The 24574-nt window shown below is 36.3% G+C and overlaps 1 protein-coding gene and 1 pseudogene across 2 annotated transcripts in view; both read right to left on the bottom strand.

Moving 5' to 3' along the window:
* PTEN (phosphatase and tensin homolog) overlaps window positions 1-24574 on the bottom strand; it is a 110542-nt gene that overhangs the window by 13127 nt on the left and 72841 nt on the right. Inside the window, exons 5-7 of one of the 2 annotated variants that reach the window (XM_025396254.1) lie at window positions 19098-19255; window positions 7951-8092; window positions 1339-1505 (exon numbers count right to left, since the gene is read on the bottom strand). In XM_025396254.1, the coding sequence (XP_025252039.1) occupies window positions 1339-1505; window positions 7951-7993 (210 nt within the window). In that variant the 5' untranslated portion in view covers window positions 7994-8092; window positions 19098-19255. The remainder of the gene's footprint in view (window positions 1-1338; window positions 1506-7950; window positions 8093-19097; window positions 19256-24574) is intronic. The other variant, XM_025396252.1, reaches the window with a different exon arrangement.
* LOC112631707 lies at window positions 15855-16431 on the bottom strand (annotated as a pseudogene).

The raw sequence follows: 24574 nt of genomic DNA, 5'->3' as shown, positions 1-24574 counted from the left end.
AAAAAAAAAAAAAAAAAAAAAAAGAAAAGCTAAAAATCAGAACAACTAAATATATCCTATTATTGAGGATGTTTAAAGATTAGCAATATGCTATCTAGTATGTTTAACAAGGCAGCAACAATACAAATTTACTGCTTTTCTTCATTACTATCTAAAAATGTTGCACCTTAGTCTCACTTTAAATATACACATTTAATATTTTAAATGAAGACAGTTGGTTTTTGGGTTTTTTTTTTCCTTTTTCTTTGAGACAGAGTTTCACTCTTGTTGCCTAGGCTGGAGTGCAACAGTGCATTCTTGGCTCATGCAACCTCCACCTCTTGGGTTCAAGCAATTCTCCTGCCTCAATCCTCCTGAGTAGCTGGGATAACAGGCACCTGCCACCATACCCGGCTAATTTTTTTGTATTTTTAGTAGAGACAGGGTTTTACCATGTTGACCAGGCTGGTCTCGAACACCTGACCTCAGGTGATCTGCCTGCCTCAGCCTCCCAAAGTGCTGGAATTACAGGCGTGAGCCACCGTGCTGGGCCAGTAGTTGGTTTTAAACTAAGTCGTTGCCTTCTCTAAATACAGGCCAAATTCAAACTTGATTAACTTTCTAAACCTGCACATTTCAATACCATGCTTTCATTCTTTATTACTTCCTCTTCATACTGATTTCTCTCCTAGTTAAAAAACTAATCAGTAAATCCACAGAAGCTAAATAGAAAATAATCAAGTCTTAAGAAATATAAGGTCAGGCATGATGGCTCACTCCTATAATTCCAACACTTTGGGATGCCGAAGCATGAGGACTGCTTGTGCCCAGGAGTTTGAGACCAGACTGGGCAACACAGTGAGACCCTTTCCCTACAAAAAAAAAAATAAAAATAAAAAAAATTAGCTGGGTATGGTGGCACATGCTTGTAGTCTTAGCTACTCAGCCTGGGCAATAGAACGAGACCCTCTCTCTAACAAAAAGGAAAAAAAAAGGGGGAAAGAAAAAGAAACGTAAGCCAAAATAAAGAAAAAGTGGTTTGTGTCACTATGTAAGACCACAGAACAGATCTCATTTCTACTATAGACCAAAATTTTAAAAATCTTGGTCCCATGCTAATTTCTTCTCAGTTAACCATCCTTGTTAAGGAAAATTCCTCTCATGTTCCAATGCCGTTAAGGCCTTTTCCTTCAAATAGGATTATTTACCCTTATAGTGTCTCACCAATGCCAGAGTAAGCAAAACACCTGCATATCTAATAGAAAACAAATTATAGTTCCTTACATGTCATAAAATAAAATATAGCTTTTAATCTGTCCGTATTTTGGATATTTCTCCCAATAAAAGTAAAGTACAAACCTTTTTTAGCATCTTGTTCTGTTTGTGGAAGAACTCTACTTTGATATCACCACACACAGGTAACGGCTGAGGGAACTCAAAGTACATGAACTTGTCTTCCCGTCGTGTGGGGCCTGAATTGGAGGAATATATCTTCACCTTTAGCTGGCAGACCACAAACTGAGGATCTGCATGGTTAAATACATACTAGTATCATTTCACAGGAAATGCCTTTAACTGTCAAACTGTCAAAAGTGATTTTAATGATTAATATCAGCAATATTCACAAAATATGGATTCCGCATCTGCAATCTTGATCTAAAGCAAATCAATGGAAATAAATGAAATAGAAATAGAAAAAATGTAAGATTTTCTCCAGTTTGAACTTTCAAAATAAGGTCCTATTACTTGTATAAAAGTCAATTTCTGTTTCCTGAATAGTAAGTCCCAAGATTACACTTTTAGCGGCAGAATAACTTCAAAACTTTAACATTAAAATCATACTAAAAATCCTAATATAAATAAAAACTTTAAGCATTAAAAACGATGAAATAATTATCTGGTACATTTGTGAACAACATCAAAATAACTTTTAAGACAGGTATCAACAGGCAGTAGTCAGGAAAAATTTTAAAACATAAATAAGACAGATATTTGCTATAGTATTCTGAAGTCTCTAATCTAGCATGTGGCAAAGATCACAAAATATAAATCATTACATGTTCACAAGACAAAGAGGATAAAACCTATAACAATGTTATAATAAATTTCAAAAACACAAGTCTAAATATTTATTTAAAAAATTAACCATCATTCATTTTACCTATAGATCACATTTTAAAGATATATAATGCTACCATCATAAGAAACAGGAAACAAAAGATTTGAAATTTCTGTAAAGAAATGCAACAGAGTTCCAAGTAAAAACTGCAGCACAACCTACCTTTCCTCCAAAACATCTCATTTTCATTAACAAGTATTCTGGCTTTGGCTCATGTCTGTTTTAAATAACTGGTAAAAAATAAAGTAACTGGCCGGGCGCAGTGGCTTACGCCTGTAATCCCAGCACTTTGGGAGGCCGAGGCGGGCGGATCATGAGGTCAGGAGATCGAAACGATCCCGTCTCTACTAAAAATGCAAAAAATTAGCCGGGCGTGGCGGCGGGCGCCTGTAGTCCCAGCTACTCAGGAGGCTGAGGCAGAAGAATGGAGTGAACCCGGGAGGCGGAGCTTGCAGTGAGCTGAGATGGTGCCACTGCACTCCAGCCTGGGCGACTGAGCAAGACTCTGTCTCAAAAAAATAAATAAATAAAAAAATAAAGTAACTGGTAAAATATAACTTCTCAAAATTCATCATGCTTTTACACTAGCAATTCAACCAAATGGTGGGAAAGTGTGTTAAGGAAAGGATTATATGTTTTATTTTTTAAATCTACTCATAAATTCATTTATAGCTAATGACCTTAATGACAGAAATTAAAGACTGATGAATGTTATGATCCCAGGACATCAAAAACTTAAAGTTACCTAAATAATTTGACAAAGTATATATAATTCATTTGTCATACGTTGAGGAATTAGAAAACAAAAGTCCATTACAAAGAAATTTATTAACCTTAGGAGGTTATGAAGTGCCATTTGAAGAAAACATGCAAAGATTACAGAGAAAGAGAAACACAAGCTTACATAAAGTTATGAGAAATATTATATTTAAATACATTTATATTTATACTATGTATATATATATAAAACAAACAAAAAATTTTCAGCACCAAAAGGTGTCATTATTCTAAAAGATAAACAAAAGTCTTACATTTTTATCAATGTCACTGAGAACAAGGCAAAAGCTAAACCAAGTTATACGAAATTTCCAGTTTAGTAAACACCTACTACTATTTCTATGTAATATTTAAAGCACTATCAGCAATCACATAATTAATATGTTTGATAAAAGCATGCAGGTTATTCTAACATGGTCTTCTAAGATACATTATTTGAAAAAGCTACCACAAACAGGAGAAATATTACACCAACAATCTATCAATAAATTTCACTTCCTTCCCTCAAAGTTCAAAGTGCAATGGGCCATTTCATAAGACTTTATGTGATACTGAAATTTCGCTGGGAAATCTAACTTGAAGAAGCAAATAAACAAAGTAGGATTCCAAAGCTGTGATAAAATTAATCATAATAAAACTGCAAAACTGCCTTGTAATCTTTTTTTTTTTTTTTTTTTTGAGACGGAGTCTCGCTCTGTCGCCCAGGCTGGAGTGCAGTGGCCAGATCTCAGCTCACTGCAAGCTCCGCCTCCCGGGTTTACGCCATTCTCCTGCCTCAGCCTCCCAAGTAGCCGGGACTACAGGCGCCCGCCACGTTTTCTGTATTTTTTAGTAGAGACGGGGTTTCACCATGTTAGCCAGGATGGTCTCGATCTCCTGACCTCGTGATCCGCCCGCCTCAGCCTCCCAAAGTGCTGGGAAATCTTTTTAAACTCCATTAATTCAGAATCTGATAACCCTGATTTTAGGACTTTCAAAAGCAAATTAATAGTACTTCCAGGTTTCAATTAAACTACATCCAAAATGTACATCTTCAAATATTTTAGTATTATATAAAAATTTATAAGTAGTAAAGATTTCCTCAATCACTAAAGAAAATAATCTTCTCTGCAATATGAATATCATGTTTCAGATAGATAAGACCTAACCAACCAGAAGTCCAATATTAGTATGGTTCTGTGGACTTCTACAATATATATCCTCGTATATGACTGAATATGTTCCAAAAAATAAATAACAAGATCCAGACCTAGTGATATAGTCTGGATATCTTTCCCTCCTAAATCTGGGGTTGAATTGTAATCCCCAATGCTAGAGGTGGGGCCTGGTGGAAGGTGCTTGAATCATGGGAGCAGATCCCACATGAATGGCTTGGGCCATCCTCTTGGTGATAAGTGAGCTGGCATTTAAAAGTGGGTGGCACCTTCTCCCCACCACTCCTTCTCTTTCTTGCTCCCATTCTCACCATGCTCCCTTTTGCCTTCAGCCATGATTGGAGGCTTCTTGAGGCCTCCCCAGAAGCAGATGCTGCTATGCTTTCTGTATAGCGTGCAGAACCATGAACCAATTAAAGAAGAATTTATAAAGAAAACAGGTTAAACCTGTTTAATACTCAGTCTCTAGTATTTCTTTATAGCAACGCAAAAACAACCTATTACACCTAGCAAATGAAAATCAGAATGCAGAGAATGGGAGATAGTGGAGACTTGAAAGGGAGAGGAGATAATGAGAAATTACTTAATGGGTACAATGTATATTATTCAGATGATGGACACCCTAAAAGCCCTGACTTGACCACTACACAATCTATACATGTAACAAAATTACACTTGTGTCCTTAAATTTATACAAGTAAAACAATTTTTTAAAGTCAGAATTAAATTTTCTTAGATATATACATATTGTTATAGTCTTGAAAGAAAACCACACTGATCATCTTTCAGTAACATTTTTAACCCTGTTAAATGTCTAGAGTATAGTAACTTTTTCTATCACTTGGAAATACTAAGACAAAAATCAAGTAAGAAAAAGCTGCAAATCCCTATAGAAGATGCTGTATTTTTCAGCACTACCTGTTTTCTTTATTGATTCCTCTTCTTCCTAAACCCAAGTTGCCATTCTTATCACAGTCCTCACCCTCTTCTTTTCTTCCTTTCCTCCGAGCCTTCCCATCCCCAAACTCCAGACCATATTTATATGAAAGGCTTCACTACTCTCCCTTTCCTGACGCTGCCCAAAATATCGATATATCTCCTACCTAGATTCGAACCCATACTCCCAAGTACCCACTGAATATTGTCATGTGAGAAGCTCACGTTTACGAGATTTAAAACACGTTTAAAACCAAAATATCAACATTAATGTCTTCAAGTCTCAGATTCACTTTTCTTTCTTTCTGTGACTATTTCACCTGACTGGGATCAAAACTTTTACAAAATCTTTAGCTATAAATGGCAAATAAAAAATTAATGAAATCCCATTTGATTGTCTTAGCATACCTGCATTAAGGCAAGTTTTATTACTGGTTTCTTTTCCACTATGTTTTACTCTTGCGATTATAACTTTGCATACAACTGTCCTTAAAAACATGGTTTAATCCTCAAGTGTTATCATGACATCTCAGTATTTATCAAATCAAGTCTGTTATCCCCATTCAGGATCCTCTAACAGTCAGTCATACGTTCCATACCTATTATCTGTCACTACATTCTTGTCCAGCTTTTTCCTTCTGCTGCACTTCAACTGAAGCTATTTCCCATTGCCTGTAATACTTCTTTTTTTTTTTTTTTTTTTTTTTTTTTTGTGAGACGGAGTCTCGCTCTGTCGCCCGGGCTGGAGTGCAGTGGCCGGATCTCAGCTCACTGCAAGCTCCGCCTCCCGGGTTTACGCCATTCTCCTGCCTCAGCCTCCCAAGTAACTGGGACTACAGGCGCCCGCCATCTCGCCCGGCTAGTTTTTTGTATTTTTTAGTAGAGACGGGGTTTCACCGTGTTCGCCAGGATGGTCTCGATCTTCTGACCTCGTGATCCACCCGTCTCGGCCTCCCAAAGTGCTGGGATTACAGGCTTGAGCCACCGCGCCCGGCCGCCTGTAATACTTCTTTCAGGAGTCTTTTTTTTTTTTTTTGATGCGGAGTCTTACTCTTATTGCCTTGGCTGGAGTGCAATGACGCAATCTCGGCTCACTGTAACTTCTGGCTTCAAGCGATTCTCCTGCCTCAGCCTTCCAAGTACCTGGGACTACAGGCATGCATCACCATGCCCGGCTAATTTTTGTATTTTTAGTAGAGTTGGGGTTTCACCATGTTGGCCAGGCTGGTCTTGAACTCCTGACCTCAGGTGACCCGTCCACCTCGGCCTTCCAAAGTGCTGGGATTACAGGTGTGAGCCACTGCGTCTGGCCACTTCTTTCAGTTTTAATGCCAATCTAAACTGTATGTTTTTTCCAATGTTCAATAAAGAGCTGGTGAACCTCCTTTAAGAAACTGTTTGAAAACCTTCAAAAGCTTTTCTGAATGTAGCATTTGTAACTGATACACAGAACCTCCCATTTATTTTATTTTATTTTAATTTATTTATTTCTAAGACAAAGTCTTGCTCCAATGCCCAGGATGGAGTGCAGTGGCATGATCTCGGCTCACTGCAACCTTGGCCTCCCAGGTTCAAGTGATTCTCCTGCCTCAGTCTCCCGAGAAGCTGGGACTATAGGTGCGCGCCACCATGCCCAGCTAATTTTTGTGTTTTTAGTAGAGATGGGGTTTCACCTTGTTGCCCAGGCTGGTCTCAAACTCCTGAGATCAAGTGATCTGCCTGCCTCAGCCTCCCAAAGTGCTGTGGTTACAGGTGTGAGCCTTATGCCTAGCCCCACAACCTCCCACTTAATTACATATAGCTAGTTTTTTATTAAAGCTTTACTACAGTATTATATCATAGTACATAAGAGGAAACTAGAAAATTAGGAAAGATTACTAAAGTGAATGTTTTCTCTCCCTTAATATCTCCATGATACTTTATACCTTTCTCTTGGCTCTTACACTGACATCAATACTACAGGAAGAGCATGAGTTTTTTCTTCCTTTTTCCTTCTCTATGAATCTGTTACATTCCTTTGTTAGTCACTTCCAACAGCCCAGTACCTTGCATTCAGCAGTTTTAAAAACTGTACTGAGATGTAAAGAGCATCAATGAGACTCTTTAGAAGCCTTTATTTAACATGCTATACTAATAAACTCCGGTCTTTGATAAAGTTATCTGTCTCTAAGAATACAGAACAGATCTGATGATGATGATCACACCTATCTGACAAACATCATCGGAGAAGTAGAACAGGATCAGGATGACTGAGGTAGACTTACAGAGATTAGGGTAAAAGGGAGAAATAAATTAGAGGCAGACATCAGTGATATAATCTGTACTTCATACTTATCCAGAAGTTTCAGATTTCAAAGTCTCTTCATTTTATTGACAAGCAAACTCAAAGAGAGGTAGATGATGTGCCCAGGGTTACACAATAGATTAATGACAGATCTAGGACGGGAATCCGGATCTAAATCCAGGTTTTCTCTAACACTCCACATACTTTGATTCCTATTCTTTACTAATCTTACTTCAGCTTGCTGCCATGTCTTATCACTTCTTCCTTTCCTTTTTATTGCTTTGTCACCATTATTGTCAATACCTAGTTTCCCTAAGATATTAAGGACTTGATCCCTGCCCTAAGACCAGCAAATTGCTGAACTCCTCTGGTGGACCTCTGCTGGACCTCATGCTGGACCTCTGATGGGACAGGTTCTTCCATCATCTGGTCAGAATTGGGCTGTATTTGGTGTATAACACAGAATATTTCTTTCATAAATATAATTTGGCTTCGACTACATTAAAACCCATTGCTTTTGGCTTCTTTAGCCCAATGAGTTGAACAACAAAGCTAATTAATTTGTTCAAATGCTTCAGAAATATAGTCTCCTGCATAAATTTTAAATGTGGTAAATTTCTTTCTAAATTTTTATATAAACTTCTAGATATGGTAAGAAAACTGTTCCAATACATGGAAGGATGAGAATTCAGAGCACTTACTGCAAGTTCCGCCACTGAACATTGGAATAGTTTCAAACATCATCTTGTGAAACAACAGTGCCACTGGTCTATAATCCAGGTGATTCTTTAACAGGTAGCTATAATAATACACATAGCGCCTCTGACTGGGAATAGTTACTCCCTGGTGGACAGAAAAAAAAAAAGAGAAGCCAAATTCAAAAAAAATGTTCCATTATAGTTATTTCACTAAATTGCTATAGTAACTGGGTTGTAGCCATTGAAGAACATATGTACATTAGAAATTTGACCTTAAATGATTAATACTTAAATCCAGCTCAGTAATAAATAAGAGCAATATCAATACAAAGGATAATATAAGAATAACTCTTCTCCCTTGAAACAATTATCGTAACACCCCATTTATTCAAAGGTCACAACAGTGCTCTGACCCATGAACCCCATAGGCAAAGGCCACTGCATATCCAAAATAAATGTCAAAGGCCTCTGCCTTACAGCTGTGCTCTTTACACCTAGGGCTCCCCACAAGGATTTATGGACTCCTTAAACACACAGTTCCTCACAAACTTGATTACCTACTTTCCAGGGCAAAGCGTATCAGAATCAGCAAACTAGACAGAGGCATATTGCCTTTAAGAGGCAGAAATAGCAGCAGTAAAAACTGATGCTGGCATTAGAGTCCAACAAAAACAGGAGTATGCAGATGATGTAAATGTGTGCAACAATCTTCTAATAGAAGTAAAGCTATCCCTGTACTACATGCATCTCTTTGCTGAAGAAACCAGGGGAAAATGAAGGATTTTAGAAAATGTAAGTATTACAAATGATTAAAATGCATGTAGTTCTCAAGAGTTCATTAAATAATAAAACATAAACAAAATATATATAATATATGTGGCATTTAATAGGGGAAGCTGAGTTATCTAAAGAGAAAAATCTAATATGTACAATAATGCATTCACTAACGATGATGAATAAATGAGGTATTTAAGGGTTTATTAGACATGTGACTTAAGAAAAATCCAACCTAGAAATATAAGACAAACAATAAGCAACATTAAGAAGTTTAACAGTTAAAAGTAACTTACAGAAAACTGTAATTTAAATGAAAGTATACTCAAGAGGAAAAAGAATTTGCAATTATTTCTCTTTAAATTACTACTGGCATCTGCATCTCCCCAGTGTCTTAAAAATTCTGGACACAAATAACCTTATTCTCCCTAATGAAAAATATAAAACATATTTATGTGAATTTAAAAACAGGCCGGGCACAGTGGCTCACAACCTGTAATCTCAGCACTTTGGGAGGCCAAGGCGGGCTGAATCACTTGAGGTCAGGAGTTCGAGACCAGCCTGGCCAACATGGTGAAACCCCGTCTCTACCAAAAATACAAAAAATTAGCTGGGCATGGTGGTGTGTACCTGTAGTCCCAGCTACTTGGGAGGTTGAGGCAGGACAATCACTTGAGCCTGGGAGACAGAGGTTGCAATGAGCTGAGATCGCGCCACTGCACTCCAGCCTGGACAACAGAGACAGACTGTCTCAAAAAACAAACAAACAAACAAAAAACCAGGTATGATAAATAGCAAGTATGTAGGTATCCATTGTAGTACTCCTAATATTTTTTCAAAGATGCGCATGATTTTATTATAGACAATTTAAAAATATGTGTGTATGTGTATAAATGTCAAAAAAACAGGTATAAACCATTTCTAATCCTGACAAGTGATTTAAGATTTTGGCCACAGTATAAAGACCACAATTTTATAAATAAAAGACTTGTATTTCAATGCTGACAGTCAAAATACAAACTCTGACGTGTTTGCGAAGGAAAATCAGGACAATAATATGTACCCTTCCTTCTTAACAGGGTTCTCATGAGGATCAAACACCAGATGCAGTTACACAAAAGCATGCTAAAACTACAAAATAGTATACGGTTTTAGCAATTCTCTACCTGTACTTAAGGTACAGTTTTTGAATAGCTGGAATTTTATTTCTATATGATTTTCTTAACAAAACAGTAAAAGGTAAGGGAAAATAGTAGTACTTTGAAGAGCAGTACTACTACTCTTCATTAAAACATTAAAAATTATTAAAGCTAAAAAATGTAAACTTACAATGACTTATTACATCACATTCAATGTAATTTCAGCAAACAACTGTCATTCATGTTTAGCAGGATAAATATAAAATTGCTAAGTAGGTTAGCTAAAGGAAATATCACATGGAAGATGAGTGGGAGGGGAACTTTTTTGAATCATGTGAATTTTTTAACCATATGCATTTATAATCTAGTCAAAATATGCAATAAAATTTTTTTTAAAAATTAAGTCAATGCAAGTCTACGAGGAGACCACATTGTCGACATTATTTGTTGGGGTTTAGTGGATGACATTTTTCTCTTTATCTCCATTTTTGGCATAAGTCTGTGTGCAATAATAAAAAGATTTCAAAGCTTTAGGTTTTTTCAAGTAGCAAGTAATTAGTAGTGTACCTATAATGTAGGTGTTTATACATTCTGTTAATCCTTACCCAAAAAAGGATAGGCAAACATAAAAAATATGTAAATCTACTAGTTGTCAACATTGGGTGAATAATTTATGTATGAATACCAGTTGAAACAAAATTACTGACAATTCAAAGAAAACCATGGAAACGTACATTTTAAAATTTAATCGATTAGTTTACCATCAAAATTATAGTCTATTTTCTTAACTTTGCAATTATTATCTACCTGCTGCCTTGTCAGCACCCGAAATTCAACATTTCTAGATTAACAAATATTAAAAAGTTGGGAGGCTCACATGTATCTGTTTCAGTCTCCAATGTGACCTCCTCATTCTAGTCCTATCTCTCTGAGCCATGATGCACACTCACTAAAATTGAATTAACACCTGTAATATAGGATTTCAAATGAGTGGAAAGTCCACACTAAATTAAAATTTTACTCATCTTTAAAAGCTTATACATATGAATAAAAGGCTATAAAGCTCTTGCAGATTAAAAAATACTCTGTGTTTTCAAATTTTTCTTTTTTTTTTTGAGACGGAGTCTCACTCTGTCACCTACTCTGAAGTGCAGTGGTGCGATCTCAGCCCACTGCAACCTTGCCTCCCGGGTTCCAGCAATTCTCCTGCCTCAGTCTCCCAAGTAGCTAGGATTGCAGGCATGTGCCACTGCGCCTGGCTAGCTTTTGTATTTTCAGTAGAGACGGATTTCACCATGTTGTCCAGGCTGTCTTCAACTCCTGACCTCAAGTGATCTGCTCGCCTCAGTCTCCCAAAGTTATGTGATTACAGGCATGAGCCACTGTGCCTGGCCTAACATTTTGCATTTTTCATGTAAATTAAGGCTAATAAAGACCAGTTTTATCTCTAACCAAGAAGTTTTAAGTTAAATTGATCTGTAACCACACACACACACACACACACACACACACACACACACACACACACACATTTCAAGGGTACAGTTCTACTTTCTACTAGTAGTAACTCTCCTTTTCCACTTTAATTATGAAGAAAATTATTTACACAGCTGACCCTTGAAGACAGGTTTGAAATGTGTGGGTCCACTTATATATATGGATTTTTTTTCAATAACATTTTTCAGAGATTTTAACAATTTGAAAAAACCTGCAGATGAAACACATAGCCTGGAAATATCAAAAAGTTAAGAAAAAGTTAGATTTATGTCATGAATACATAAAATATATGTAGATTATTAGTCTGTTTTATCATTTACTGACATAAAATATACACAAACCAATTATAAAAAGTTAAAATTCATCAAAACATATGCACACAAACCTTAAGACCAAACATAATACCACTTGTAGTCAAGATAATAAACAAATGCAAAGATGCAGCATTAAATCATAGTTACGTAATATTAACTGTAGTACATACTATACTACTGTTAAAATCTCATAGCTAACTTCTGTTGCTACTGCAGTGAGCTCAAGGGTTGCAAGAATCTATTTAAAACACCGTGTGACACTAATCATCTCTGTATGATCAGCTCATCTCTCCAATAAATTGTGTATTGCAATCAAAAGCTATCTCTCACTCTCTCACGGTTCTTGTGTTTTTTTTTTTTTCTTTTTTTTTTTTTTTTTGAGACACAGTCTTGCTCTATCACCCAGGCTGGAGTGCAGTGGCACGATCTTGGCTTACTGCAGCCTCCGCCTTCTGGGATCAAGTGATTCTCCTGCCTCAGCCTCCCGATTAGCTGGGATTACAGGCGCATGCCACCATGCCTGGCTAATTTTTTGTATTTTTAATACAGACAGGGTTTCACCATGTTAGCCAGGATGGTCTCGATCTCCTGACCTCGTGATCTCATGATCCGCCTGCCTCGGCCTCCCAAAGTGCTGGGATTACAGGCGTGAGCCACCGCGCCCAGCCCTCTTGTGTATTTTTCATTGTGCTTAATGCAATGCTGTAAACCTTAACACCATGAGACCCATATGAAGTGCCAATAGTGATAATGGAAGTGCTTTTAAGAAGTGGAGAAAAGTCATGGATGTTATAAGAATAAGGTGACTTGCTTGATATGTACAGTAGATACGTACAGCTATAGCTGCTGGCCATTTCAGATGCTTCATCTTGTAAACCGATAACATAAATGTATAGTACCAATAAATACAGTACTGTAAATGTATTTTCTCTTCCTTATGATTTTCTTGATACATGTTCTTTTCTCTAGTTTACTTTATTGTAAGAATATACTATATAATACATATGCAAAATATGTGTTATTGACTGTTTATGTTATGGGTAGGGCTTCTGGTCAACAGTGGGCTACATTATCGAACGGTCAACTGTATCCTTAACCTTTTTTCCTCAAATACAACTTTCAACACATTCTAACTTTAGCTAAACAACTTTAGCTAAAGAACTTTAGCCAAACAACTTTAGCTAAAGAACTTTAGCCATTACTTTTTCAACTCCTTTATGTTCACAGACCAGGAGGTAGACCTCAGAAGTATATTTAGTGTTCCTTCTAATATTCTTTCCAGCCCCCATTCCTACAGCTTTGCCTATTTCAAACTCATATCACTCAATAACTCTTCTGGTATACACTTACTAAACTCTTGACCACAATGATTTTAGTACTTTGTTTTCCCAACCTCTCTTTTTATCCTGACCAACACATCATCTTCAATGAATTCAGCTCCTGTTTTACTGGGAACCCTAAGGTCATCCAATATGAACACTCAAAATTCCCTTCTCCCATCTTAAAATTGCTTCATGCGCTTTTGACAAAATTCAACAGCCCTTCATGCTAAAAACGCTCAATAAATTCGGTATTGATGGAACGTACCTCAAAATAGTAAGAGCTATTTATGACAAACCCACAGCCAATATCATACTGAATGGGCAAAAACTGGAAAAATTCCCTTTGAAAACTGGCACAAGACAGGGATGCCCTCTCTCACCACTCCTATTCAACATAGTGTTGGAAGTTCTGGCTAGGGCAATCAGGCAAGAGAAAGAAATCAAGGGTATTCAGTTAGGAAAAGAAGAAGTCAAATTGCCCCTCTTTGCAGATGACATGATTGTATATTTAGAAAATCCCATTGTCTCAGCCCAAAATCTCCTTAAGCTGATAAGCAACTTCAGTAAAGTCTCAGGATACAAAATTAATGTGCAAAAATCACAAGCATTCTTATACACCAATAACAGACAAACACAGAGCCAAATCATGAATGAACTTCCATTCACAATTGCTTCAAAGAGAATAAAATACCTAGGAATCCAACTTACAAGGGATGTAAAGGACCTCTTCAAGGAGAACTACAAACCACTGCTCAGTGAAATAGAAGAGGACACAAACAAATAGAAGAACATACCATGCTCATGGATGGGAAGAATCAATATCGTGAAAATGGCCATACTGCCCAAGGTAATTTATAGATTCAATGCCATCCCCATCAAGCTACCAATGAGTTTCTTCACAGAATTGGAAAAAACTGCTTTAAAGTTCATATGGAACCAAAAAAGAGCCCGCATCTCCAAGACAATCCTAAGTCAAAAGAACAAAGCTGGAGGCATCACGCTACCTGACTTCAAACTATACTACAAGGCTACAGTAACCAAAACAGCATGGTACTGGTACCAAAACAGAGATATAGACCAATGGAACAGAACAGAGTCCTCAGAAATAATACCACACATCTACAGCCATCTGATCTTTGACAAACCTGAGAGAAACAAGAAATGGGGAAAGGATTCCCTATTTAATAAATGGTGCTGGGAAAATTGGCTAGTCATAAGTAGAAAGCTGAAACTGGATCCTTTCCTTACTCCTTATACGAAAATTAATTCAAGATGGATTAGAGACTTAAATGTCAGACCTAATACCATAAAAATCCTAGAGGAAAACCTAGGTAGTACCATTCAGGACATAGGCATGGGCAAAGACTTCATGTCTAAAACATCAAAAGCAACGGCAGCAAAAGCCAAAATTGACAAATGGGATCTAATTAAACTAAAGAGCTTCTGCACAGCAAAAGAAACTACCATCAGAGTGAACAGGCAACCTACAGAATGGGAGAAAATTTTTGCAATCTACTCATCTGACAAAGGGCTAATATCCAGAACCTACAAAGAACTCAAACAAATTTACAAGAAAAAAACAAACAACCCCATCAAAAAGAGGGCAAAGGATATGAACAGACATTTCTCAAAAGAAGACATTCATACAGCCAACAGACACATGAAAAAATGCTCATCATCACTGGCCATCAGAGAAATGCAAATCAAAACCACAATGAGATACCATCTCACACCAGTTAGAATGGCGATCATTAAAAAGTCAGGAAACAACAGGTGCTGGAGAGGATGTGGAGAAATAGGAACACTTTTTACACTGTTGGTGGGATTGTAAACTAGTTCAACCATTATGGAAAACAGTATGGCGATTCCTCAAGGATCTAGAACTAGATGTACCATATGACCCAGCCATCCCATTACTGGGTATATACCCAAAGGATTATAAATTATGCTGCTATAAAGACACATGCACACGTATGTTTATTGCAGCACTATTCACAATAGCAAAGACTTGGAATCAACCCAAATGTCCATCAGTGACAGATTGGATTAAGAAAATGTGGCACATATACACCATGGAATACTATGCAGCCATAAAAAAGGATGAGTTCGTGTCCTTTGTAGGGACATGGATGCAGCTGGAAACCATCATTCTTAGCAAACTATCACAAGAACAGAAAACCAAACACCGCATGTTCTCACTCATAGGTGGGAACTGAACAATGAGATCACTTGGACTCAGGAAGGGGAACATCACACACCGGGGCCTATCATGGGGAGGGGGTAGGGGGGAGGGATTGCATTGGGAGTTATACCTGATGTAAATGACGAGTTGATGGGTGCAGCACACTAACATGGCACAAGTATACATATGTAACAAACCTGCACGTTATGCACATGTACCCTACAACTTAAAGTATAATAATAATAAATAAATTTTTTAAAAAAATTGCTTCATGCTTGATGTCTCTTCCTGTTCAACGAGGTTCTATTTTGGGCAAGTGCTTTATTAATTATCTCCTATCTGGCATGTGCCTTTATTCTCTCCACTTGTATCTAAATAATATGCTCAAGTAATCTTTATTCTTTATCCAAGGCTTATTTATTTATTTATTTATTTAGTAGAAATGAGGGTTTTGCCACATTGCCCAGGCTGGTCTCAACTCCTGGACTCAAGAAATCTGCCTTGGCCTCCTAAAGTGTTACGATTACAGGCATGAGCCACCATGCCCAGTCGAGGCTGATTTCTTAATGGTCATTAGTGCTTTCTCAACAACTGATACCCTACTGGCTTCTGGCTGATCTTTTTTTTTTAAACATTTCACTGAAAACTTTTTATTGGCCTTTTGGGTAGAAATGAGAATTTATTTGCCAGGAAGGATGATCCCATCATACTTTTGCTGGAACCAGTGCACGGCCTACTCTTTGCTGATTCTATTTGGCACCACTGCAGCCTGTCCTGCACTTCTTATCTGCCATGATGAAACGTGGCTTTTCCAGCACCTCATAGAAGTCCAGGCTGTAGACACCAATGCTTGGGTCATATTTGATACCTAGATCAATGTGTTCCTGGGTCCCAAAACCAAAGTTTCCAGTATCTGAGAAGGTATTTTTTCTTAACTCACACTTATGCACCTTTAGACCATTCTCCAAGATTTCATCTGCCTTGGCCCCTTGAACTGTGCAGCAGACAACAGTCTTTTAATTTCTTCTATTGCCAAAAGGGCTAACAGTATTATCTAGCTTTGGAAAACCCCAGGTCTGACCTGTAAGCTGCTCCAACACCTTAGTTACTCAGGTCAATCTGTCTCCACTTTCTCCTAAACAGATGTTGAAGCAGAGCCTGTAGATGCAAAGTTCCTGCATGGTGTTATCCTTTTCACCTTGATGCTGCACCACGATGGAGAACAGGAAGAGCCTGGCTGATCTTTCTGCATCCATTCTGAAACTTCCCTGCTTCTGTCATAGGACTTACTCTCCTAAGGTTTCTTTCAACCCTTATTGGTTGTCTCTTCTCTTGTCCCTAAATATAGGCCTATCTCAAAAGAGTCTCCCCTCTGTCAATCCAATCTATTCCAGTGCTTTACCAATTTTACACAATAACTCCAAAACGTATCTCCTTCAACATGACTTTATTCCCAACTGCCAGTGCAGAATTCCAACATCTGGCTGGAATTTCTACCTGGTAATCTCAGAAATACTTACAACACACATTTCCAAAAACTGAAGCTTTTTAACTTGGAAAACCCCCCTTATTTCCATCAATCATATTCACTATTTTCTCCAGCACTTGATGGCCTTCTAATAACTAACACCACCACCACTTACTGAGCCCATACCATATTCTTTGTATTGTTCTAAATCTCTTTAGAAATACATAATTTAATACTCATAAAACCATGTAAGGTAGGTACTATTGGTAAACCATTTTATAGATGAGGTAAGGTCATATATCTTCATTAAGTAATGGAACTAGATATAATCCCAGCACTCAAACTCCACAGCTTCTAGTCAACTACAATATGATCCTGCCATCTTCTTTCTGCTTGAGGAAGGAAACACAGTTGAGAGACAGCAGTAGTATCATAGGGTTATAGAAAAGAGAAGTGAGGGAACTCTAGCACTGTGGCAAAGGTCCAGGCAGCAGAGGGGAGCTAAGAGACACAGTCAGCATATTAACTACCTGGCACATACATACATGGATACACACTAATGGTACACAATAAAATGAGACAAATCATAGATTAAGTTCACTTAGTATACTCATCTTTGATTCCTATGCATCTACTCAGCTGCCAAAATCCAGATCTTGATTCCAAAATACTACTCAAAATGTCAGTTTCAGTTTTCTGTGGCCTATTTCAGTTTCTTCCTGCAATTCCGCCATAGCCAACTGATTTATCGCCCTTTATCCATTCTGTAATCTATCCTTTATACCACTCTTAGATTAATTTTTTTGAAGTTAAGATTAATCCAATTACCAATTAATTCAAAATGTAAAATGGTATTCTACCCAAACAAGAGCAATTTATCACACACTATAATTCAATCACAGCATAAAAATACAGCTCCAACCTCTTTTTCCATTCTTACCTCTCACAATTCCCTTGAATGTACTCTTACTTTGGCCAAATAGAAATATTTAATTTTCCCTAAACTGTACCTTCTGGTTTTCTTTTTAAATATATGCTACCTTTATCAGATTAAGGTATAAGGGCTACATAAGCAGCCACCTGTGAAGTCTTACATATTTTGTAGCACCTGGTCCAATTTAGATAACATAATTACTTGACACTTCAAGGTTTGATAAGCAGCCACCTGAAATGCAATTTAAACCAGGTATTTCTTGAGGGCTCCTAGACATTTTCATTATTGCAGGGTCTATTCAGATTTTGTCTCTCTCCTTAAAGCATTTACAATGACATATTCACTGAAAATTGCCCATTTCTCATTGAAATTTCCAAAATGATTAGCACAGACCTGAATATAATTTTTAACATCACCTCTACACTGTAGTTTTATCTCCTTTCTCGTACTTAATGTCTCATTTTTAGTTTCCCTCTTTTCTTTTATCCTTGACTGGCTTTTAAAAATATGTATTGATTTTATTGGCATTTTCATGCAATCAGTATTTAGATTTATTAGTTCAAATGGTTTACTGTTTCCTAATTCATTAACATTTTTGCCTTTATAAATCTCTACTTGTTATTAATCAATTTCTAATGTAAATTTACATTTCCTCATTGAATCAAAAATTACTTAAAACATGATTTTATATTTCCATATAAATTTAAACATTAAAAAAAATTCCAGTTCTAATGAATTGTAATCAAGAAATGGGACTTATATATTTTTATTTTCGAGTGAGATTTTGTTTTGTAGTTGGTCTAATTTGTAAGATTGGTAATGTTTTGTCAATGACAGAAAAAAATACATTTCATTATTTTATTATTCAAGCCACCTATATATCTACAGTTATGTGTTGCTTAAGAGAAACTGCATCTGGGTGATTTCATCACCGTATCATAGAATATACTTACACAAGCCTAGATGGTATAGTTCACTACACACCCAGGCTATATGATACAGCTCCTGAGCTACAAACCTGTTTAGTAAGTTACTGTATTCAATATCATAGGCAACTGTAACACAATGGTATCTGTGTATCTAAAAGATAGAAAAGGTTCAGTAAAAATGGTATAAAGGACATAAAAACAGTACACCTGTATAGGGCACTTACCACGAATGGAGCTTGCAGGACTGGAAGCTGCTCTGGGTGAGTCAGTGGGTGAGCGGTGAGTTAATGTGAAGGCCTAGGATATTACTGTGTACTACTGTAGATTTTATAAACATGCTACTCTAAATCTATTTTAAAATTTTTTCTTTCTTCAGTAAATTAACCTTAGCATTTTATAACTTTTCACTTTATAAACATACAAAAATTTAACTCTGACTCTTTTGTAACATTTAACTTAAAAACATTACACAGCTACACAAAAACATTGTTTCTTTGTATCCTTATTCTGTAAGATTTTTTTCTATTTTTTAATTTTTTTTTTTTTTTTACTTTTTAAACTCTTGTTAAAAACTAATAAATACACACATACTTTAGCCTTGGCCTCTACAAGTCAGGATCATCAATATCACTGTCTTCCACCTATACATCTTGTCCCACTGGAAGGTCTTAAGGGGAAATAACACCCATGGAGCTGACATCTCCTATGACAACAACGCCGTTTTCTGGAATACCTGCTGTAGGATCTGCCTAAAGATTATTTTATAGTTAACATTTTTTAATAAGCAGAAGCACATGCTAAAATAATAAAATAGTACTGTAAACATGTAACTAGTAACATATTCGTTTATCATTATAAAGTATTACGTGCTGAACATAACTGTGCTATGCTTTTATACAACTGATAGTACAGTAGTTTGCTTACACCAGCATTACCACAAACATGTCAGTGATACACTGCATTGCAACGGTTTCAACATCACTAGGTAATAGAAACTTTTTAGCTCCATTTTAATTTTACAGGACCATTGTCAGGCGTTGACTCAAACATCATTATGTGGCACATGACTGTATCTTCTTACTTTGTAACTTCTGAAGTACCATAAAGATTCCTATTATTGCTTTTCTACCAATTATTCTTCATTTTTTTCAGCTTTTGCTTAATACATTTTGATGTTATGTTTAGCACACTGGTTCATAACTGCTAAGTCTTTACCTGGAGTATACCCTGCGTTAATGTAAAATGACATTTCTGATCCAGTTTAATGCTTTTTGCTTTAAATGCTACTCTGATACTGAGATTCTGTCATCTGCTTTTGAAACTGAAATTTGCCTGATGTATCTCTAATCCACCATTAATTTTTAACCTTAGTTTTATGTAAATCTCTTGTGATTAATCTCTTAAAAAACACATTTAAAAGTACAGATTATATACATCTTTCAGACCTAAAATACTGCCATACTACTACCAGAACAGAATACTACTTTAATATCACAGCACAAGATATGTAATGTTTTGTTCATATTCTATGCATCAATATTTATCAATACTCCGATCATCTTCTGAGAAGATGAATCATGAATTTATAATCTACACTCCTCAGTTAAAAGAGCAATTTTCTATTTCAGTAAACTTTCCACCGGCACTGCTAAACTTAGAAATAATGTAGATGTTTCAACATAATAGTGTTTGCTTGAAGCTCGGAAATCTATGTCTCAGGATGATCACAGTAAGATTACTATAGGAAAGCAATTCAACAAAGGAAGAAATATGGCTATTATTACAATGACAACATATAGCAGCTTTTCGTATATTAAGGTACTTGCCATCATTTTATATATCTTTAACACTACCACAACTTTACAAGATAGATATCATTGTCTCTATTTTAAGGATCAGAAAACAGTCCTACTGTACATAATTATCTCATTCAAAACCAGGATCTGGACCTCAATGTGAATATAAGGGTAAAACTTGTACTCAGCTGTCCTGGGTTTTACTAATAGCATGTATAGAAACTATGTGATTTGAACGAAGTCACAACTTCTTTGAGCTCTTATTTTTCCTGTCTATGAAGAATCTCTGAAGTTTAGGGTGTTACAGTATTTCACTTATATGAAACTAATTATTGAGAATAAATGTGAAGCAGACAACTGATATTTTTTTCTCTTTCCAACATTCTTTCCCCTCCTCGATTTTTCTTTGGAAAACTATTATTATCCCTGTGTGGCAGGCTCTATACTTCAGCTTTAGATACATGTCCCAGAGAATTCCATTCCCTGGCCAGAATATTTGGTTCAGGAATAGGTATGTGCCTCGATCCAGGGAAATCAGAACTCACCCTATAAATTTTTGCTCAAATTGTAGCTCTCTTCCCATCATAGTTGCTAAAGTAGGTAGAATGCAAACTTGAAGCTATTAGGAACTATATCTCGCCACTACTTGTTACAGCCTGTTTGAAAATAACATACATACAGAAGAGAGAAAGGAGAAGGGTAAGGGAGGAAGAGAGAATGCGATACTCTTGAGAGATCCAGGCTAGAGCTTTTAGGTTATGTAAGTCCTTTTATTTAAGCTACCTTGACTTGGGTTTTTCTGATTTAAAACTGAAAAAGTCCTCATATATTATAAAGGAGTTGCTTTTTATTTTTCTAAGTTTCTATTTCTACTTTAGGATTCAAAATAATAAAGAAAAATAATTTGGACTGTAGAACATAATTTCGTAGAAAAAAATACCAGGTTTGAGGTTAGAAGATGTGGTTTTTAGTTATTACACAAAAAGATTATATGACTTAGAACAAGTTGATCTTTGTAGATCTGTTTGTTTTGTGAAACAAGGTCTCGATCTGTTGCCCAGGCTAGAGTGCTGTGGTATAATCATGGTTCACTGCAGCCTCAACCTCCCAGGCTCTGGCAATCCTCCCACCTCAGCCTCCCAAGTAGCTAGAACTACAGGCATGTGACACCATGCCCGGCTATTTTTTAAGTTTTTTTTTTTTGTAGAGACAGTGTCTCACTATGTTGCCCAAGCTGGTCTTGAACTCCTGGGCTCAAGCAATCTTCCCGCTTGAGTCTCCCAAAGTGCTGGGATTACAGGTATGAGCCACCCAACTCTGCAAATCTGTTTTATCATCTATGTTAGAATGGGTTTGAATTAAATAATTGCTAAGATCCTTCAAGGTATGAAAGTTCTACAATTTTATTGTATTATATAACAGCCTTAATTAATGTGGATCATAGTAACACAGTTTGGCCCAGGAAAATTAATGTGTTAAGAAAAATAAGAACGTTACATTGGAAGATTTTTTAAAAGACAGTAATTATCATTTGTTTTAAATAAAGAGGAGGTAAGAAAATTTCATTAGGTTACAACATGTACAAATTTAGTAAACAGGCTAGAAGAAATAACCTGATTTAAGATTAGGTCATGAAAATTCATTCCCCAGAGAAACTAAAAATTTTCCTTTTCTTGAGATCACTTAAAGTTAACAACTATTATTTCTGGAAGATTTGTCTTTATTAAGAATAAGCTCAATGAACTCATGTACACAGAGTTCCTAATAGAGAGAAACTTTCTCTCTAATAATTTATTTAAAAACAGAAAGAAAATTAAAAGCGGCTCAAACTTTTTTCCTAAAAGTTTAACCAAAGAAAAAATAAGAGGCCAGGCACAGTGGCTCATACCTGTAATCCCAGCACTTTGGGAGGCCAAGGTGGGTGGATCACTTGAGGTCAAGAGTTCAAGACCAGCCTGGCCAACAGGGAGAAACCCCACTTCTACTAAAAATACAAAAATTAGCCGGGCTTGGTGGCACGCACTTGTAATCCCAGCTACTCCGGAGGTGAGGCAGGAGAATCACTTGAACTCGGGAGGTGGAAGTTGCAGTGAGCTGAGATCTCGTCACTGCACTCCAACCTAGGTGACAGAGTGAGACTGTCTCAAAAAAAGAAAAAAAAAAAAGGAAATATGAATGTTTCCTTTATGTGCCATCATTCTGGAACACAGTTGGGGGTATGCATGCGACAGGGAGAAGGCAAGGGAGAGGGAAACAGCAGTAGTGATTCTAAGCAACTTTCTCATGAAAAAGGAGTTTACCTCTTTAAACTCAAATTTTGGGAGTCCTTTCAAAAATACACATTTACTAGCATTCTCAGGATGTTTTAACTCTTTCTTCATAGTTTAAACATGTGAGTTATCTAATACTGAAACTTAAGTGCAGATGCAGACAGTGTGGGGCATAGGGCTAGACGAGAACCAACCCTTAAAGTTGCCCTGCGGCATGCTTTCTTGGAAGAAAAAACCACCGACAGCTTGCTTTTGAATAATCTTCACATGTTCATAAAGCAAAAGTATCAAATATACAAATGAATGACTCCTAAGGAAGTGTAACACAATTGTCTTCTTGTAAATTAGTGAATAAGACAGAAGGAGCCTTCCTTCCCTCAAGCAGTTACCTCACTCTCAGAACATTTTTCTTTATAGTATCAGTTGTCTGACTTCTCTGCAACACTCAAAACCCAAAGTATTATTTGGGCATTACTAACCTAATGTTTTATTTTATAGTCAACTTGTACCCACCACTCTGCCATCTAATTTGCACCATGTCTGCTGAGGATATGTCAAGATTCTGAGCCAGATTATTTTGAAGAGACCTCTACAAAGTCTACAAATTCTTTACCAAAATATGAGACTGCCTCATCTCTCTTCAAAAAAGGGGGAAAAAAGATTCTTCTTCTATATAAATGTCACTAGAACATAATTTTCTCCAGTTTCTTAATGTTTGTCTATAATTAAAATTAAGGATATAAGCAAAATAACATTAAAGATGATTCTAATAAAAGTTAACCCCATACAAACTGAAAAGTAGATAAAATATATGTATCTCCTATAATGGTGATTCACAATTACAAAAATGCAAATCCACAGGCTCAATCTACAAGGAAATACTGACAAGAAGAGAATAAACCTATTATGAGATATTCCAAGAATAAAACTACTTTAGATAATCAATTACATTTATTATAAGACAGTTACTCCTCAGGAAGAACTCCACAGCTGTATAACAACAGCTTTAGCATGCTTAGCTAAGTTTTCTTATGATGAAGTTAGCTATTCATAAAAGATTAAAAATTATTTCACTAGTATTCTAACCAATAGGCAAACAAGTGATATCTTTGAAAGTTTTAAAACAATTACATTTCAAGTATTTTACAGGAGCCTGCAGTATTTATTTCCAAGACCAACAACCTCAATCTGTCCAAATTCTCTTTAAATCAGGGGTCATTAAATGCTTTAGCATTTGTAAGGAAGCATTTGTAAGGAAGGGTATAAGCTGAGGAGCCTTTCAAAATAGACCAATTCTATCAGCATTTCATAACCTTGCAGGAAAGCCTGACCCTATACAGAGATTAATTATTTTGAACAGTCTCAAAATTCTTTTGCACTTCCAGGATTTGTGGACTTGATAGTATAGAAAGAAATTTAACGGTATATAAAAGGACGCATATTTTCCTCTGAATGCTAATATGAACTGGATAATATTGATCACAACACTTCCCCTTTCTGGGCCTGTTTGATCATCTATAAGAAACATTCCTGGAAGGAAAAAAAAAAAAAAAAAAACAAAAAACCACCATTGACTTTAATCCCTATCTAGTTTTCTAATGCTGTTTCAATCTAAACACAAATGCTACTGTTTAGTCAAATATGGTCAACAGCATCTGCTCCTACATTTCTTTTTGCCTTTTTAAATAAACACAGAGATAAAGAAGGTAGGAACACATTAGGATACTCCTTTAGATCCTGTGAATAATTCATCCGAAATATGGTCTAAGTACATTAACTAAGCATGAGCCAAGTATAGTAGATTTCAGTTATTTGATTCCAAGATACAAAAAGTGATCAACTTCAGCGAAATTACTTAACTCTGAGTCTTAATATTATATAACAGCTAAACATAACAATTTTAATATTTACATTCTTACACCCTTAACACTCTATGTACAGATCTCCATTTTCTATTTACTAATAGCCCATCATCTCCTTTCACTTGGGGGATCCAACCTAT

Source organism: Theropithecus gelada, chromosome 9 (assembly GCF_003255815.1).
Source record: "Theropithecus gelada isolate Dixy chromosome 9, Tgel_1.0, whole genome shotgun sequence".
Taxonomy (NCBI): Eukaryota; Metazoa; Chordata; class Mammalia; order Primates; family Cercopithecidae; genus Theropithecus; species Theropithecus gelada.
Note: the sequence above shows the minus strand (reverse complement) of the source record. Positions and strands in the feature narration are given on the sequence as shown.